Source organism: Echinops telfairi, unplaced genomic scaffold, assembly GCF_000313985.2.
Source record: "Echinops telfairi isolate 266 unplaced genomic scaffold, ASM31398v2 ScPeMD7_31;HRSCAF=116, whole genome shotgun sequence".
NCBI classification, from domain to species: domain Eukaryota; kingdom Metazoa; phylum Chordata; class Mammalia; order Afrosoricida; family Tenrecidae; genus Echinops; species Echinops telfairi.
In genome coordinates, this window is record NW_022103928.1 from 34044398 (window position 1) to 34063065 (window position 18668).

At 38.8% G+C, this 18668-nt stretch overlaps 1 protein-coding gene across 4 annotated transcripts in view; it reads right to left on the reverse strand.

Annotated features, from left to right (window-relative positions):
• Window positions 1-260: 260 nt before the first annotated feature.
• WDR37 (WD repeat domain 37) overlaps window positions 261-18668 on the reverse strand; it is an 89086-nt gene continuing 70678 nt past the window's right edge. For all 4 annotated transcript variants that reach the window (XM_045289811.1, XM_045289808.1, XM_045289809.1 and 1 more), the window contains exons 12-14: window positions 8488-8622; window positions 7847-7961; window positions 261-3560 (exon numbers count right to left, since the gene is read on the reverse strand). In XM_045289811.1, coding sequence (XP_045145746.1) covers window positions 3429-3560; window positions 7847-7961; window positions 8488-8622 — 382 coding nt within the window. In that variant the 3' untranslated portion in view covers window positions 261-3428. The remainder of the gene's footprint in view (window positions 3561-7846; window positions 7962-8487; window positions 8623-18668) is intronic.

Sequence of the window (18668 nt, forward strand, 5' to 3'; positions counted from 1 at the left end):
AACCCAGTAGGATTTCAATACCTCCTGAGCGTCCTTTAACCTAAGGTGTCAGTTAGATAAGAATATGATGGTGTTTAACAGTCACGATCTATCTTGATTTGTATTATCCCATGCAAAAAATGTCTGATATATATACACTTCCAAACAAGCTTAACTTTAATGAAAACATGTTTTTTAATATACAAAGGCTTTATCAAAAGCCTCTATTATGCTTAATTGTTACTCATTTCAGGAAAAAAAATTTGGAAGGTGGTAGGAGATGAAAAGGCATAATTATATAACATTTTATTTTGGTGACAGCTGGGTAGAAAATAATATTTTTTACTCCACAGTTAAAAATCTTCAAATGGACAATATTATAATTAATTTAGAATATTATAATTAATTTAGCCAATCTATATGTCATTTTGATGTTTATGTAGTCATTAATAATGTCTCACCCAAAGTAAAGCATGAAAAATAAGGAAAACCAAAACCGAGAGTTTTCCTGTAACATAAAACTTTCATAAGAATAGTTATGGAACATGGATTTTAATGAATTTCATATTGCAATGAAGACACTGAACATTTAAAAATAATTACATCAATACAATAAAAACTGATTCCACATAAGACTTATAAATGCACACTTTTTCTTCCTAAGAAAGTTATTTTTCACAGACTTAAGCAACAAATGATTTACAAAGAATTCTTCAGATTGTACAAATATGTACAGAATTTAGACTCTACAGAAACTGGTGTGCAGTGGTTGAGAAAATGAATGTTGCTCCATCTGAAACAACGTATCTCAAATGAAATTCTATATACAAATACATCTTTCACTTACCACACATTTTCCTTCCATTATTAAATGAGATTCTGGACAAAACCGTTCCCATTTCAAAACACTATTTCAAATGGTATCACATGTGACAGACAGCATGATGTCATTTTAGTCACACAGAAACACACACACATAAAATCACGATCTCCAATCTCCCTTATAACTTGCTGGAAATAACACCTATGGCTACAAGTAGCAATTAAATAAAATCAAGTTAAAGATGAGATAGTAATTAACGAGAGTCAATATCATCCTGCTCCTGAGAACTCTGCTCTAGCACCATTAGGGTGTGTTCGCCCAATGAAAATGAGTGGAGAGACTCATTTCTGGTGTCAGAGGTTGGTCCCTCTAGTTAGCGGCAGGAAGGGGAGCAGCCGTTGGTAGTGAAGGGTAGTCTGCATAGAACTAAATGGCCATTGTAAATATAGATAGTTTTAAAAGCTTCAAATGTGTTTTAATCTGAGATTTGGCTTTTAAGTTTAATTCCATTATTTATACACTTTTTAAAAAAATGTTCCTAACGATGATTCTAATACCCAAATTTTCCAATTAACTTACAAAATTGAACCTAAGGACATGCTTTTTGCAGTTGAGACTTCAGAAGTCATCTCTACGCTCATCCCTTTGGATCTGCAGTGGACTGAAGGGAGATACGGCAAAAAAAATATTTCATTCAAAGATACAAGCAGGCCACAGCAAATATCCTGCTAATAGTACAGTACTCCTTCAACCAAAATACACCCAGGATAGCGGTGGCTGACAGAAATCCAAATCCATCTTAGTAGCAAGCTTGACTTCAATTCTCAAAAGCACAGTTGGGTGACCATAAAATGTTGGACTTGTGACACACAACACAGCTTAGAGCTTTAAAAATACAATTGCTCCAAAATATTTGTTGCTTGCCCCTTCGTTAGCAACCTTTGCTTTCTATTGGTTCTCTTTGGGTCCCTCGTCCCTTCTAGTCTGAGTGAAGCAGTTCAGGATTATTTGAACACTTTAGCTCCTTAAATGCCTAAGATAAGCTACTACATCACTTAAGCAAAATGCACTGAAAACCAATGCATACACTCTTGATAAGCTCTGCGGAAGGACAGCCTGGAAGATCTATTTAATACATACCTTACCAATTGGCTTCTACCACTGCCCAGCTCCTGTGTACCCCTGTATCAACACAAGACACTAAGAAACACAGGAAAGTGAGGGAGAGGGCCCCATCACAGTTTAAATATTTCTTTCTTATGCATCTCCCAGCAATCAGTCTCCAAATGAACATATCTAAAGGGTTAAAAAGATGAGGGGCAGTATGGTGAGATGTCTCTTTATAGAAACTATAAATCTGTAAGAAACATTAACTGACAAACATCAGAGAAACAGTGATTTCTAAGAAGGCAAGATTAACAGGCTCACTCATGTGGACGTAGGATTGGCACAGACAGGTGCCCTATTAAAGACATGAGAGTCTTGTGACCTATGTGCATGTTCCTTAAGAACCAATTAGCCTAATGAGTGAATCTCTTACTTCAAGATACATTTGGTAAGATTGTCTTTCTTGCCTTCTAAATTGAACCCAATATTCCAGCTAAAAATCAAAAAGTGCTTTAACTAGGCAACAATACATCTCCAAAGTTTTTGAAATACATTTATTTTTGAGGTAGTACTCATTTATTTGCATTGTTGGCTCTCAATACCACCAAGGAAGTGAACCCATCTAGAAACATGCAAACCGAAGGTGTAGAAAATAGGTAAGATTTTGTTCTCAGGTAGCAGGTCCTTCTTTCAAAGGTCAAGTCACATTCAATGGATATGTCGTTTGAAACTTCGATAGACTGTTTATAACCATAGCTATAAACTAAAGTGCTTTAAATTTTGCTTCACTATATTTCAGTGATCAGAATCATTATATTTGAGAACTTGCTAATATGAGACCGCAGGAGATTGAAATGATTTTCTATAAAAAGAGAAAACTTTTTCTATTCAAAAGAAACTCTCCAAATGTTGCAAACTCAACAACTGTATGGTTTTTTTAAAACTTCTAAAATCCACAGTATTTTTACAGAACTGTAATAGAAATTCGAGTTGAAGTTGTATTACATAACAGCACATGCTAAAACTTCAAACAGAAGGTAAACATGAAAGCTTTGCTCATCACTGCCATTCATTAGCCAACTCAAATGTAAGCTCTACAATCTTTTCAATGCAAGGTAGATATGTATAATTATTCCAGAAAATACAACAGACAACTAAATGCCTCATAATAAGTACACGGGTTTCACATTTGATGCGCACAAATGTAATGCCCTACTGTTCATCTGTCGAACTCTGTAGAACTCATGAGCATTTGAAGTGCTACACGGGAAGTGAACTTCATTTCTACTGACCAGAGGCAGTCAATATACAAAAGGTCATACACAAGACAAAAATAAGGAAAAAATATGACCACACATTTTCCTGTACATATCATGCAAACCGGGTACAATATGAACAGAATCTATAACGCACACTTTTCAGGGTCAAGCTCTCACAAACAATGGCAGATTACTATGCAGGAAAGTCTGCAGCAGTTAAAGGTCCATGGCAAATAATGACACAAAGGATATGGGCTCTCTTATTTTTCTTGTAACAAGGCAGGGATGTTTATGTTCCAGCCGATGGCTTGCCTGTCAAACCCACAGGTAAACAGATTGCATACAGGGTGGTCTTCACTCCAAGCCGAGCAGCACACCATCCTCCGGTGGCCCTGTCAGCAAGCAGACAGATAGACAAAGATCAGAGCACTCTTCAGAAAACACCTTCCTCCACAACATTTATAAAAGAGCGACCAACATCACAACTAAAGCACTGAAGCCTACGGGGAAAAGAACAAGGATTAGCACACGTGAACCTCAAGTAAGAATGGCTAGGGGGTTTTAAGCAATGTATTGGTAGGACAGCTTAAACAAAGTGAGACTAAAACACATGGTCGATTTAATACTCATATAAAAATGCTTAAATGATTTAAGAAAGTAAGATTACAGGCAGATAGGAAAAAAATTTTTTGAAACGAGGCAAACTGACACTTAGGGGTAAGTTAAATAAAATCCACTCAAGGATATCAGATATCATTTTAACAAGTAATTGGTTCAGGTAATACAGGGGTTAGAAAAATAGATTAGGTACTTTTCTAAGTCACAATAAATGACTTATCGATTGCTGCCTATGTTAGGAGTCTCAGTTAACTATCAGAGTGTTAGAAGAAATTATCATAAAATATTGGACGCACTTTATAGAGTTAGATGTCTTGTGTGTGTGCGCGCGTGCATGCAAGCAAGCATTTAACATAAAGCTTACATGTGTGTGCACAATGCCTTAAGATTTAATCATATTTCCTTAATATATGATTGTAATATGCTATCTTTATTACATCATTAAATAGAGTACAAGGTTTAGAATTGAGAAAAACTTTAAGAAACTTAGTAAGTAAAAGAAATACTCCAACAAATGGTACAAATTTCCCTAGGAAATCGTTTGAATATGAGTGGTTTCCAAAAGTTGATGGAAAAAATTTAATAAAAAGATAATGGCATTTTCCCATTCACGGCTTGAAGCTCCCTTGTGTAGAGGTTTTTATACATTTAGAGAGAGAATTGTGATAGGCCACAAAAATAAAATTATGGTGAGAAAGGCCACATAACAAAAGGTAATCAGAGTTTTATCACTTTATTAATAACCTAAATAAAAAATAATAAGTTATGCTTTCATTAGTTTAGTTAGGCAGTAAGTCAGGCCTCTGTACAAGAACTATTTGAAAATTAGAAACCCAAGGTATTCATTGTAGAAATACTGAAATCAGCTACTTAATAATGGGGTAGGAGGACAAGAAAATTAGTTTTTTGTTTTGCTTCTTAAAAAGAAAAAAGAGGCAAACAAAAGCTAAACAGTAGCAAACACGGAAGCTTTGGAAAGAAGTAACTTAGTTTTATAATTCAACACTCTCATCTAGTGTCACAGTGTGCTCACAGATCATCATCTGCCTGGAAATAAAAAGGCCCCTCTCACAAACAGACTTTGAAAATGCTCCACACCCTCCTGAGAGAGACACTCGATACATTAGATCTGACGAGCTGCAATAACAAAGCCTGTGTAAGTTTGTTTAACCCTGCATTTCACATGTTTACTGAATCATAAAGCTTTTCATTTTTTCTCTCCTTATAGAGATCTTTGGCCTTGAAACACATTTTTTTTAATGTCACTTATACTTTCCTCAGAATATATCATTTCAAATTAAAGTATGCTGTTAGTCCTATTCACTCTAGCTACCCAAACTTCAAATAAGTGAGGTTTTGTTGTTTTGTCTTGTTGCCTCTTCTAAAATGTTTCTTTTAAAAGAAATTACAAGGACATATGACATATTGCCGGTAATTTCCAGCTGTGGTTTTGTGGCATTGAAAAAGATTTCTCTGAAGAAGTGCTACAAGTTCTAAATGAAGTGAATTCTCATTCGTTAATCTTAAAAAGAAATATATTTTGTGTACTACAACAGAACTCCACAGGTTGAATGCTGAAGGAAAGCAATGAAACAGCCTATGTGGAATTAGAACTACAAATAATAACTATGTTTTCTTAGACAAATATTCTCTACGTAATCATGTCACACAAATTCACGTAAATTTTCATCCCAAATGAAGACATTCAATGTTGCATAGCAATTTACACACAAAGGGACACTTAAGTGGGACTAGTTTGTTGCATTCGAGATGCAGCTTAGATAATAAATACATCGAGGATAGCTGGCAGTTAGCAAAATGTAAAAACACGTTCCCCTGGACAAATCAACGTCTGGCTGTGTCAAGATTTGTTTGTGTATGAAGATCCCCTTGCAGAGGGGTCTCGGGGAGGAGACGAGCCAGTCAGGGTGCAATGTAGCAACGATGAAAAATACAACTTTCCTCTGGTTCCTAAATGCTTCCTCCCCGCACCCACTATCATGACCCGAATTCTACCTTGCAAGTCTGGCTAGACCAGAGGATGTACACTGGTACAGATAGGAACTGGAAACACAGGGAATCCAGGGCGGATGATCCCTTCAGGACCAGTGGTGTGAGTGGCGATACTGGGAGGGTAGAGGGAAAGTGGGTTGGAAAGAGGGAACTGATTACAAGGAACTGTATGTGACCTCCTCCCTGGGGGACGAACAACAGAAAAGTGGGTGAAGGGAGACATCGGACAGTGCAAGATATAACAAAATAATTTATAAATTATCAAGGGTTCATGAGGGAGGGGCAAGCAGGGAGGGAGTGAAAAAATGAGGACCTGATGCCAGGGGCTTTAGTGGAGAGCAAATGTTTTGAGAATGAGGAGGGCAATGAATGTCCAAATGTGCTTTACACAATTGATGTATGTATGGATTGTGAGAAGAGTTGTATGAGCCCCTAATAAAACGATTAAAAAATTTAAAAAGAAGATTTGTTTGTGTAAAGGTTTTTAGTCTCTTAAAGTAATTTCACAAGCAAGTTTTCTCTGACGTAAACTTGAATAAAAATGTTATTAACTTTTAGCAGTGCACTTAAGAACTATTTGTCTTAAGAGAAGAGTGGCTGCAGTAGCCTTTCATCTTAGGATGGTGCGTTTTCCGGAAGCTGATGTCATTTAAAATGTTCCTATCTATGTAGGTGACAAATCGATGCACCTAACTATCTTTGGCCTATAGTTTTGAAGGACAAATAAATTGCAGAACTACGAAATGTACTTTGGAACCTTACGTAGTGAAATTACAACTGGTGGGACAGAATATATAAGACCCTGGCGCTGGCAGAGAAAGGCGAAGCCAGCTCCCAGAGACCCTAGCGGGCAGGGAGAACAGCCCCTGTGGGTTTCTAAGACTGTAACTCTTTACTGGAGTAGAAAGTCTCTTCTTTCTCCTGAGGAGTGCCTGGTGGTTTCGAACTGCTGACCATGAGGTTGGCAGCCTAACACATACCACTAGGCACCTGGCACTGGTAGAGAACGGTGTATTAAAAATAATGCAGAAAAGTCATTGGTCAAACATATATACTACAACACACACACACACACAGACTGGTGAGATGGGGGGTGCATTCATTTAAAAAGAAAATAAATTATTGGTTTTGCATCACATAGCTCTTAAGACATTAAAAGAAGATAGAAGGAAAAAAGAGAAAAGAGTGATCATGTTGTGAGAGTCAATTATATGCAAAAATATGGAGAATCGCTGCCTTGACAACAGGAGGTGTTTTTATTAAATGTACACCGATTAGCTGTCAATGGAAAAAGCTAATCAATTCATGTACTCTAGGATTTGGGCTCTCAAACTACAAAGTTCAGCAGACTCAGCCAAGGATTTACGGAAAATGCAGGTTCCCAGGGAACATCTTCAGAAATCCTGATTCAATAGATCTGAGTGGAGTCCAAGAAATCAGAATTCGTATCAAGCATTCTGGGTCATTCTGATGAGGATGGTCTAAAAATCTATGAGAAATACTGACCTAATGTATAATAAGGCTAGCTCTCCTACATTACATCTTCTAAAGCAGTGGTTCTCAACCTTCCTAATGCCACAACCTTTTAATACAGTTCCTCATGTGGTGACCCCCAACTATAAAATTATTTTCATTGCTACTTCATAACTGTAATTTTGCTACTGTTATGCATCATAATGTAAATATCTGATATGCAGGATGTATTAGGTGACCCCTGTGATAGGGTCGTTCAGCCCCCAAAGGGGTAGAGACCCACAGGTTGAGAACCGCTGCTCTAAAGAATACATATTTTAATGAGGAGCAATCCCTAATTCATATGAAAACAGCTTTTAAATGGAATTCCTTTCAGTCAGTAACATCCTGAAAGAAAACTGTTTGATAGGGGTAGAGGCAGGGATCCTTCTTAAAGAGTTGAGCTAACACCCATCTATGCATAACATTGGTCCTACTTTATTAGATTAAATATTTAATATACATACTTCCAATTCACTTGAAGGTATCTAAAGACTGCTTTTCTAAGGCTTATAAACAAAAATAACTCTGTTACCTGTCTATTGCTTCGAGGAAGCCTCGCTAATCGCACTCCTGACATATCAAATAATCTAACTTGTCGGTTGTCATGTGGAAGGGCAATGATCTTTTGGCCAACACATACATTAATCCTGCAAAAAACAGATATGAGTGGGTTATCCTTAAAATAGGAGCAACAAAAGTTTTTGAAATTACAGCTAACAATTCAATTGGTTATTTAATATTATTCATATTTCAAGGCAAAATACGTAATCAAATTACCATCTGACATTGGAATGAAAAGAGAAATCAAATAAAAGAATGCTTTTATGTAACTGCAAGATACATACAATCACATTATAGACATACATTTTTTACTCAAAGGTAATTACAGATCCACAGCATCAGAACCAGATCATCAATACCCACTAAGTAAAACAAAAACCCTACAAAATATGGCCAAATATGGCTTGTTCTTACCAGCCTAGCATACCTGCCTGATTTTACACTTAATCACTGATTTTGCACTAGAAGATCAATAGGACATATTTTCCTAGGACTTCAACCACTTTTCCCAAGATGGAATCAATTAAGCACGCAATTTACATAAATAAAATTGCGTTGCTTTAGGTCTATTGAAGTAAAATGCTTTGTGTGTAATAATGAGCCTCGTTTTACCTGTTAATGGCAGAGTCTGTGCGGATAGTTGCAATTGGGGATCTCATATTTTTTAAATCCCAAACTTTCACAGTGCGGTCATCACTGCCTGAGACAACATTATCTCCGACAGTAAACACAGCAGAGGTCACAGTGCTGGAAAGAAGACACAACAAGAGTCAGAAACCTGGAAAGTAAAATTCCAGTATGGTAACAGCAAATACTCTCAACAATCATAATAAACTCCATGATGTTTTCAGGAATTCTGGCAAGGTAGTCGCAAACAATTCTATAAATGATTCTTAGCCGCTTAAAAGTTCTCCTTACATTTGCAAAATAAATCTTTCTACTTGAGCAAAGGCTGTGCGGTGGGTTTTGTGGTAGGCTGCTAACGCAAAGTCAGGGTTAGAATCCGCCAGCCACTCTGGGAGAGGAGGCATTGCCTGTTTTCTCCCTGCTCCCACTACCATGACTCGAATTCAACCTTGCAAGTCTGGCTAGACCAGAGGATGTACACTGGTACAGATAGGAACTGGACATATAGGGAATCCAGGGTGGATGAGCCCTACAGGACCAGTGGTGTGAGTGGCGAAACAGGGAGGGTAAAGGGAGAGTGGGTAGGAAAGAGGGAACCGATTACAAGGAACTATAGGTTACCTCCTCCCTGGGGGACGGACAACAGAAAAGTGGGTGAAGGGAGACGTTGGACAGGGCAAGATATAACAAAATAACAATTTATAAACTATCAAGGGCTCATGAGGGAGGGGGGAGCGGGGAGAGAGGGGGAAAATGAGGACCTAATGCCAGGGGTTTAAGTGGAGAAGAAATGTCTTGAGAATGATGAAGGCAATGAATGTACAAATGCGCTTTACACAACTGATGTGTGTATGGATTGTGATAAGAGTTGTATGAGCCCCTACTAAAAATGATTTAAAAAAAAGAGTGAGTCCCCATAAAGAAAGATGTACAGCCTCCGAACTGCAAGGACTTCACCTCTGTCCTGTCCAGTTGCTATGAATTGGAATCAATACCTGGCAGTGAGTTTCAGTCAGTTGGGTGCACTGGCAATTGTTAATGAAAAGAATGTAAAACAATAAAATAAAATAAATAAATAAAAAGAATGTGATAAGTAACAATTTTTCAATGAATTGAGAATTAGAGTATCTTATTTGATCACATATCCTTTAAAATATGATCCACAGTGTCATGAATAAGTATGTAAAGATTCAGTGGTGTATTTTTTACTTTAGCTTAATTTTATTATTGCATTAATGTTGGTTAACGATGCAGAAAAATTCTCATTTTATTCATTCATTTATTCAATAGCTTTAACAGGACTTAATTTCTGCATAGCAGAAATTAATAACAAATCTTGCCGTAACTGATTCATCTGTAAAGACATTACATGATTTTTAGGCCAGAGTTGGCATTTAAAATTTACCAAAATTACAGGCCAGGCCAGTAGTTTCTCAGAGAGACATTGTTCGTTACCTTACTTCCATAACTGTAACTCATGGCCAAAAAAATTATGGTTACTAACTTTACAGAGAGACTTAAAACTCTTCTCCATGCTCATCTAAGCTATTTAAATAATCCCACAAGACTACCAGCATGTAAATTTCCACCTATCAATGCAAAGTTATATCCTTTTCTTATCTTCACAAATCATTAATTTAAATGGGCAAAAGCTTGGTTTCTACATACTTAATTTACTGATATCTACTCTAACTGGGGTCATGTACATTAATTGCTTGGAATATAGTAATTCTAATTTAAAATGTCAGTTGTTCCTGTCACTGAAGCTGTACTGGAAGAATTTTATTTCATGTTCTATGCAAACTACTTATTACGATTAGCACTATCTAGTCACCATGCGTAGCCCCATTTATAAAAGCCCTCTTAATTCAAATGGACATCGAATTACGTTCTAATTAAAACCAAGCTCCACTGCATTCACACAAACTTTTTAAAAAATATTAGACCCGAGCTCGGCAAAGCTACTAAAGAAAAGATGGGACACCAGAATCGTGGAATTTCAACTGTGCTTCTGAGCCAACATATAAATTAGGTGTTGCTAGCCTCAAGGTCAGCAGTTCAAATGCACCAGCCACTCTTCGAGAGAAAAGGCAACAATTTGTACTTCGTAATGAGTTAGTCCAGGAAACCCACAGGGGCACTTCTACCTTACACTATAGGGTCTCTATGAGTCAGAACCCACTCAATGGCAATGAGTTTAGTTTATACCTTCCATGCAGAGGTTATAAGGTTTAAAGAACTGAAACTATCAGTAAAACTTTGAAAAGCATAAAGCTTAACTGCCTGTTGACTTCTGGACTGTAGCCTTCAGGAGGCCTAGTCAAGCTAAATTTCAGGTAACATTCTGCTACATTAATGGAAAAAGTGTCAACAAAGGATCGTCTAAACCCTATGTTAATGAAATGCTAAAAGACATTAGGTTTTTAATAAATCACAATCTTGACAGGTATTGTAGGACATCAAAAGAAAAAAAAAATGGCAACGAGGCAGTAGCTTTAAAGGTACCCTTAGACCATGGGGTCCCACAGGGAATGTGGTGTGCTACTAGTGCTCATTGGAAAAGCTTCAGACTATGCCAAACCACAGCAAAACTCATTTATCTTGTCGTAGGGAGCAGCCGAGCATGTACTTCCAGCTGACAGCATGGCACCTTCTCACCACACACCACTGCCTGATCTGGAACATTCTGCTCCCTCCGTGGGTCTCAATCAATGCAAATACTGTAATGCTAGCACTCCTCATTAGGAGTAACAGCTGTCTTCCCAGTCACACAGAGACACAAAACTGTTTTGCATAACAATCTGCTGAAATTTCACGGCTAAGAAAAAAAATATATGATGTGGAAAATGCTGGACCATGAAATGCTGATGCAGTGTGCTTTCCTGGCACCACATCAAAAATTGACTATAGAGTTTCCATTTCTTATTTTTAAAGTGTAACTTCCTGCAAAATAAAGTAATATTTTTTATATTTGAAGAACAGACCAGTTTGTTCACAGAAGAGCAAGCACTCTCTAAGTAGAAAATGACCCAAGAGCATGGAGTCTCCCTTCCTAAGAACACAGACTGTATCTCTTCAAATTATACACCAAACTCCTACTTAGAAAGAGAATCATTGTTGCTTCATTACAGGGGCCAGTCAACTACTCAATTATGTTACGTTATTAATATAAAACTTCAAGTAAGATGTCTGTGGCCCAAGAGATCCAGAAATTAAAAACAGACCATTATTTGGCATTCATTAGTAATCAAAATACATTCTTAGAAGCCAAATCAGAATTTACTAACGCCCTTATATATAAGAACATCATGCAATTTAAAACTTGTCATAATTGCTTTCTTTTTTTTTATTTATTTAATCATTTTATTGGGGGCTCATACAACTCTTTTTTTTCTTTTAATCAATTTATTGGGGCTCATACAATTCATCACAATACATAGATCAATTGTATAAAGCACATCTATACATTTGTTGCCCTCATTATTCCCAAAATTCGCTTGCCTCTTGGGTTCCCGGAATTGCTTTCTTATGTACAATCAGATGACCAGATTTTCTCTCAACTATTGTTTTCCAAGATCCTTTTAAAAATTAAACTTTTGAAAGATCACACAAGACCTCAATAGCCAAGTAGCCTAAATGAAAATGATGCTCTAGGCTCTTTTGCCTTTCTTAAAGTGAACCTTAAAATAAATACAATACGTCCAAATTTGTATCCCACGTGAGTCCTTTTCAGTATTTAAAATTCAAGACTTCCTTGGGAAAAAACTTGCTAATTTTCCAAAAGTTACAGCATGATCTCAATAATTTCACTTGAATCCACCCTAGTGTCTTAATGTTCCTGTTCAGAAGTAACTGAGCAACTTTCTACATAAATTATTGGGAGATTTTAAGTATAAACTTATTAATTCAATAAAGCTGTATGAAGCACCTACTATGTGCTAAGAAAGATGTCCTCATGGCAAAGTGGCACAATGGGCTGCTGACCACAAAGTTAGGAGGGGGAAATCCCCAGGCGCCCCTCAGGAAAAGATGAGGCTTCTATGAATCAGAACTAAGTCCATGGCAGTGAGGGGGTTGTGTTGATTTGGGATTAAGAGGAAGAATCCACAGACACCAGAGGAGCATCAGTGGATGCCACACGTGGGCAAAGGAGGAGAACATAACTCCAATTCACCTTCTGAAAATACAGAATTAGTTACTACCACTCAACTGATAACTTATTTTTCTTTTTCTCATATAAATATGAGATATGTGGAATACATGTAGCCGAGTAACTGCCTGGTCTTTTATGACCGCTGGCAGGGGTGCTGTATGCCTCAGTATGCCAACACTCAACAGATGAGATCACTGGATGAAATGAGAGGGGAAAAATCATCTCTGTCCTGGGAAGCCATGCGTGCACTGTCACAAACAGGGACTTATAGTCGCCTGACAAGAGAATCCGATCTAGTCTGTTATAGCATGAATGGGGTGGGAGAACAGAAATTATGAAATATTACAATAGGGAAGGGTTTTTTAGTTCTTATGATTAAACATTGGCCACAAGAAAGCCCATAACGCTGCGGCTCTCACTGTTGCCCACGAGCCAATTCTGACACCTGGTGGACTCATATGTGCAGAGCCTAACTACTACAAACGATTTTCCAGACTTTGACCTTTCAGAAACAGATCATGAGGCCTGTTTTCCAAGGTGCGAATGGGTGGATTTGAACCCGCAACCTTTTAGCTGTTCGTGCCAGCTGGGGGATCACTCCTGTAAGCTAAGGTTCCAATAGTATAACACACGACTCACTGAAACCAAGAAACTCTCAAGTTATGTTGTCCTCGCCCCTTTCTGCATTTCTCAAGGACCCACCCCATGGAGTCCACAATACTAATCAAAAAGGAAATGCCCTAAGAGGACCACTGTTTGCTTAGCATGTAAATAAAAAGATCACAGTCTAGCCCACACTCAAATTCCAAAGTCGGCTCAACTTGCACAGCAATCACTGCAATTACACCGCTGCCCACGTCCTCAATTCCCTCAGTCCCTTTCGTGCTCGGTTTTTATTCACTTGGCAAAACCACAAACTAATTAAATCCAACTCTTCGCTTACTGGATCCATGCTTACACTTACTTGGACAGCTGAACAGGACCTGGAGAAAAATACACAACTCACCAGAATGGTCCCGTTTTAAATCGTGACCATGTTCCTCTTGTGGGCCCTAAATGCTACCCCGCAATCCTCCTGGATCATTGTGTCACTGTCCCCTTCTCCACTCCCCTTTTCTATCTTCTCCTCTGAACTCTCAGCTTTCTGTATGAGAAAGCTTCCACACACAACCAACTGAAAGAAAGCCTTCCTGAGCCATGCATGAGATGAGCTGTCTGGGGTCCTAAAGTCAGAGAAGTGCCTGAGGGGGGTAAATGGTTAACATGCTCACCGGCTAGCGGGGAGGATGGACGCCTAAGTCCACCCAGAAGCATCTCAGAAAAAGAGATCTCGTGATCTACTTCCCCCACCCCTCAAAAAATCAACCACTGAAAATTCTATGACGCACAGTACTCCTTTGACCCACAGAGAGACACTAAGAGTCACATCAACTCAATGCAACTGATTTGGTTTTCTAGTTTACCAGTATCTAAAGTCTACTTCTGCATGAAACATTATCTCCTCTGATAAAGGTTTTTTTAAAAAAAATTACTACCACCAAGTCAAGCCTATCTCAATGCGACCCCATATGACAGAGTAGAACTCTCCCCGGGGTTTCTGAGACTGTAAATCTTCACAGGAGTTGAAAGCCTCCTCTTTCTCCCTAGGATGGCTGGTGATTTCTAACTTCTGACCTTGTATAACCCACCATGCCACCAGGGCTGTGGAGTCCAGCAATCCTCTCTTTTCTTCCCTGCCATCAACTTTTCAATCTACACAATCATTCTATTAGAACATAAACATACTGTTACTTCTCCATCTTAAAAACAAAAGGCTCATTTGACTTCTTTTTTATAAGACCATTCCATTCCTCTAAAACAGTGGTTCTCAACCTTTCTAATGCTGTGACCCTTTCATACAGTTCCTCATGTTGTGGTGACCCCAACCATAAAATTATTTTCATTGTTACTTCATAACTGCAATTTTACTACTGTTATGAATCAGGTGACCCCTGTGAAAGGGTCATTTGACACACACACCCAAAGGGGTCGTGACACCCAGGTTGAGAACCGCTGCTCTAAACCAAAGCTCCTTGAAACATCTACGTACACTCACTACCGCCTTTGCCTCTCTTCAACCCACCTCGCCCCGGGAACTGCTCCCACCACTCCACCATAAAAGCTCGCATCCTGCCCATCAAAGCCTGTGTGCGACACTGAATCTGATGGTGCCGACTCCTGGGTCTGACAGCTCCAGGAGACAGTCGGTCGCTCCACCCTTCTCATTCACGTTCTTCCCTGAGCGTCTGGAACACAACACTCTCAGTTTCCCTTCTCCCACCCTGCTGGCTCTGTCTCATCATGTGCTGGTAGAAACGGAGTTTCTCTTTTAGCTTTTAAAATTGCAACTCATAATTTTGAAAATATTTTTTCTCATTTGAGAAATTGTCAAGTTACATAATAAATGTAGTACACTTAAAACTGCTTCCTGTTAAAGAGACCCTTTTTTGTTAAGTGCCTTATTTTTTTTAATTGTGGTAAATATGAGAGAGCTTCAACAGTTTCATGGGGAAAAGAATGTAATTAAACTACTGGCATTGTTCCAAGAACGTTTTGAAACCCCTCGTACATAGGTGACAAAACAGTTACCGTGTCGGCATTCTTCCCCTGCACAGTTCAGTCATGTTATATTATTTTATACAACCATCACTATGAACATTTCCAGATTTTCCCATTACTCTTAACAGAAGGAAACTCGATGCCTTAAAGTACTCCCCACAACAACCTATTCCCTGGGAAAAGCAGAGGACCAAGTAACAGGCTACAACCTGTCACCTGTGACATAATACCTTCCCCCCCACCCCCCAGATTAGACCTTTTGAATGCCTTTTCTATTGCTCACTGAATCAAATTATTTTTATTAAATTGTTTCTCGTTACTAATTGGCATGCCTAAAAATAAGGCAAGTAACACCCTGACAGTGTGGTGAGTACCCTCCCAAATTACTTACTAGGCAGGATATCGAATGAGTATACTGCTGAGTTCCACCTTGGCCATCATCCTAAAAAGCAACCAAGTATTAAAGAAACACCTAATTGTGGCCACGCTAGACTGAGCATGCACTTACTTAAGTCTATCTTCTCTTGTTCTGTCCTGTCCCTGGAATGGCTATCTTCCCCGTGGAGAAGACCGCTCATTTCTTAGCAGTCAGGCCCTTTCGCCCACATGCTTCAGATGTTATGCTGCTGGCTTATTTCAGAGCGTGGCCTCTCAGAAAATAGAAGAATCTCCCTCAAGTCCATGCACTCGTGAGGACTGCTTCTCGGGCTTTATCCAAGGTTAATTTTATTATATTTAATTAAAACATAGAAACAATAAATGAGAAGATGATTCAGGGATTGAAAGAGAAACACTGTTCGCCATATCCACAAACATGGTAGCATCAAGCCACAGACTCCCAGACCAGCCCCATAAAACCCTACAAAGAACAGAGATCCAAATCTCAAAATGCCTAATATTTTTGGAGCTACTTAGTAAGGGAAAGCAACATAAAACATACAAGATTCAGGAAAGCATTGATATCGCGCTCTATTATTGTCACACGCACACACAGTCGGCGGAAAGCTAAGAGCCGTCAGGAACTGAAGACCCCAGGAAAGGGTGGTGGTGGGTGCAATAACGTCCTTCTCTGGAGCAGCAGAAACTGCCTCCGCATTTTTAGAAACGGTTGCTCAAAAAATAGTTGAAATTATATTTTTACAAAAGTTTTATTTCTTGAGGGATTATTGGAAAAACCACTTCCGTGGAACAACTCACTCCCCAAAGATGCCTGTTAAATGAAGTGTTACTCCACTCTATTACCAGGCAGCAGAACCCTGCGGTTCAAAATGCAAAGAACTCAAGCAGTCCCTGAGTGGGCGGAGGAGTGGAAAGCAACCACAGATGCTAATCAAGTGAGAGGCTTCAGCTGAGCAGGGCTGTCAGGCTTGCACTGGTGTGTGCAGGACCAAACTGCACACTTCATTATCACCACCATCTTCTCCCAAAATAAACTCTCCATTCTGGCAGCAACTCGCTACCCCACTCGGCTCATGCGGCGGTGTCGCTCAGTTAGTGGTTTCTGCCAACACACGAAGACTCAACACACCCAGATACAGCTTATGCTGCCTTCCTAAGTCTGCGAGAGATGCACTTCAGTGTCTCACCGGGACACTTTCAGCCTGTGGTAATAGCCTGACATTTGTATTGAGGACATCACAATGGAAAGTGATGCAATCTGATAGCTGGCAACAAACCTGTCGTGGACAGGGACATCAAGGACTTCCTTCCTCGCCGTTCTCCTTTGTTAGTTACTGAACAGCCCTTCTTAAATGAGGGCCCCCATTGGGTAGAATGGAGAGGTGTTAAATCTCTTACTTTTGAAAGCTCTTCCACCCTGTTAGAATGAACTTTTACACTGTGTCAGCAGGAACTTGGCTTAATAAAGTATGGCATATACAAACTTTAGAACTAAGTAGAGATGAAAAGGAATGAGGGAACTATATAGGGACCAACTGAAAAGTAATGTTATTTTCAAAATGACCTCATCTACAAAAACGGACAAGTGTACCTAAGTACATGCTGTGGATTCAACTGTGTCGCCCTCTAAAGTATGGTGTAAACCCTAATCGCTATACCTATGATCATATCCCGTTTGGGAATAGGATGTCTTTGTTCTGTTAATGAAATCTTATTAGGAAAGGATGTTTCATATCAATTGCTTTTGAGATATAACAACAAATCAAGCAAGCAAGAGAGGGGGAAAAACAGATGCTAAGCCACAGGAAGTTCTCGAATAGAAACTAGAAGAGACAAAACCTTCTTCCAGCACCAACACAGAGAGAATATTTTCTAGAATCAAAACAAAATTCACTTGACTCGACTCCAACCCAAAAGAGATCCTATAGGACAGGATAGAATTGCCCCTGTGGGTTTCAGAGACTATAAGTTTATCCAGGAATGGTTTCAAACTGTTGACCTTTCGGTTAGCAGCCCAATGCATAGCCACTATGCCACCAGGGCGCCCTGAATTCAGACTTCTAGCTTCCAATCCTTCACTCATCTGTCAGTTTGTTGTAACATTAGTCTCCTAACTGTGAGAAAATCAATTTCTATTTGTTAAAGTGGTATTTCTATTTCAGCAGCATGAAGTATATAAATGGTATGTAGGTGTGCTTTAGCTGCTTAAGCTACACATTGTACTTAGTAATGCCTCTTTTGTCATTTTCATGAGAAGATATCATTAATTAATAAGGAGAATTTCTATATAGCACACCTTAATACAATCACTGCATTTTTAGATGGCATTTTCTGCCAACTACTGACGCTATTCTATGTCTGTGGGAATCTGTGTATCATATTTAAGCTCACTAAGAAGGCTCAGAAAAACATCAAGTGGGGCAATATGTTGAGAGTTTGTAAAAAGCAGTGAGTCCCTGTTCAGGTGGTATAATAGCCTTCAATGTTTGCAGATCCTTGCTAAAAATAATGCAAGCCTATAATCCTTCTCAAAACAAAATGAATTATTTTCAATTCGGTTAACTAAAAAAGTAGATAAATGAACCATACTTTCACACACACGGGAAAGGTGGTGTAAAACTGAGAGGCCAAGCCATGAGCACAATAGTCTAGTAGCCATTGTAATAATTTACACAGCAAGGGATAATCTATGAGTAATCTTCAACACCCAGGAAGAGGCAGAATACCTGGTTCTCCTATATGTCCTCCTGATGGGCAAGGATTGTTAAGCAATTACCAGAAGTAAATTACCAAAATGATTTACAAACCAACTTCAGTCTACCCAAAGCTAGCTACTGCCGATCAAGGCAGCTTCCCAATGGAATGTTGTCTAGGCCACACCACATGCCGACATACAGGCTGGAACCAGACATGCTGATATTTACCAAGTGTAAAACTTCAATACATATAAAAATGGCCCTTAAAAAAAAAAAGGCTCTTGCAGAGGGGTCTCGGGGAGGAGACAAGCCAGTCAGGG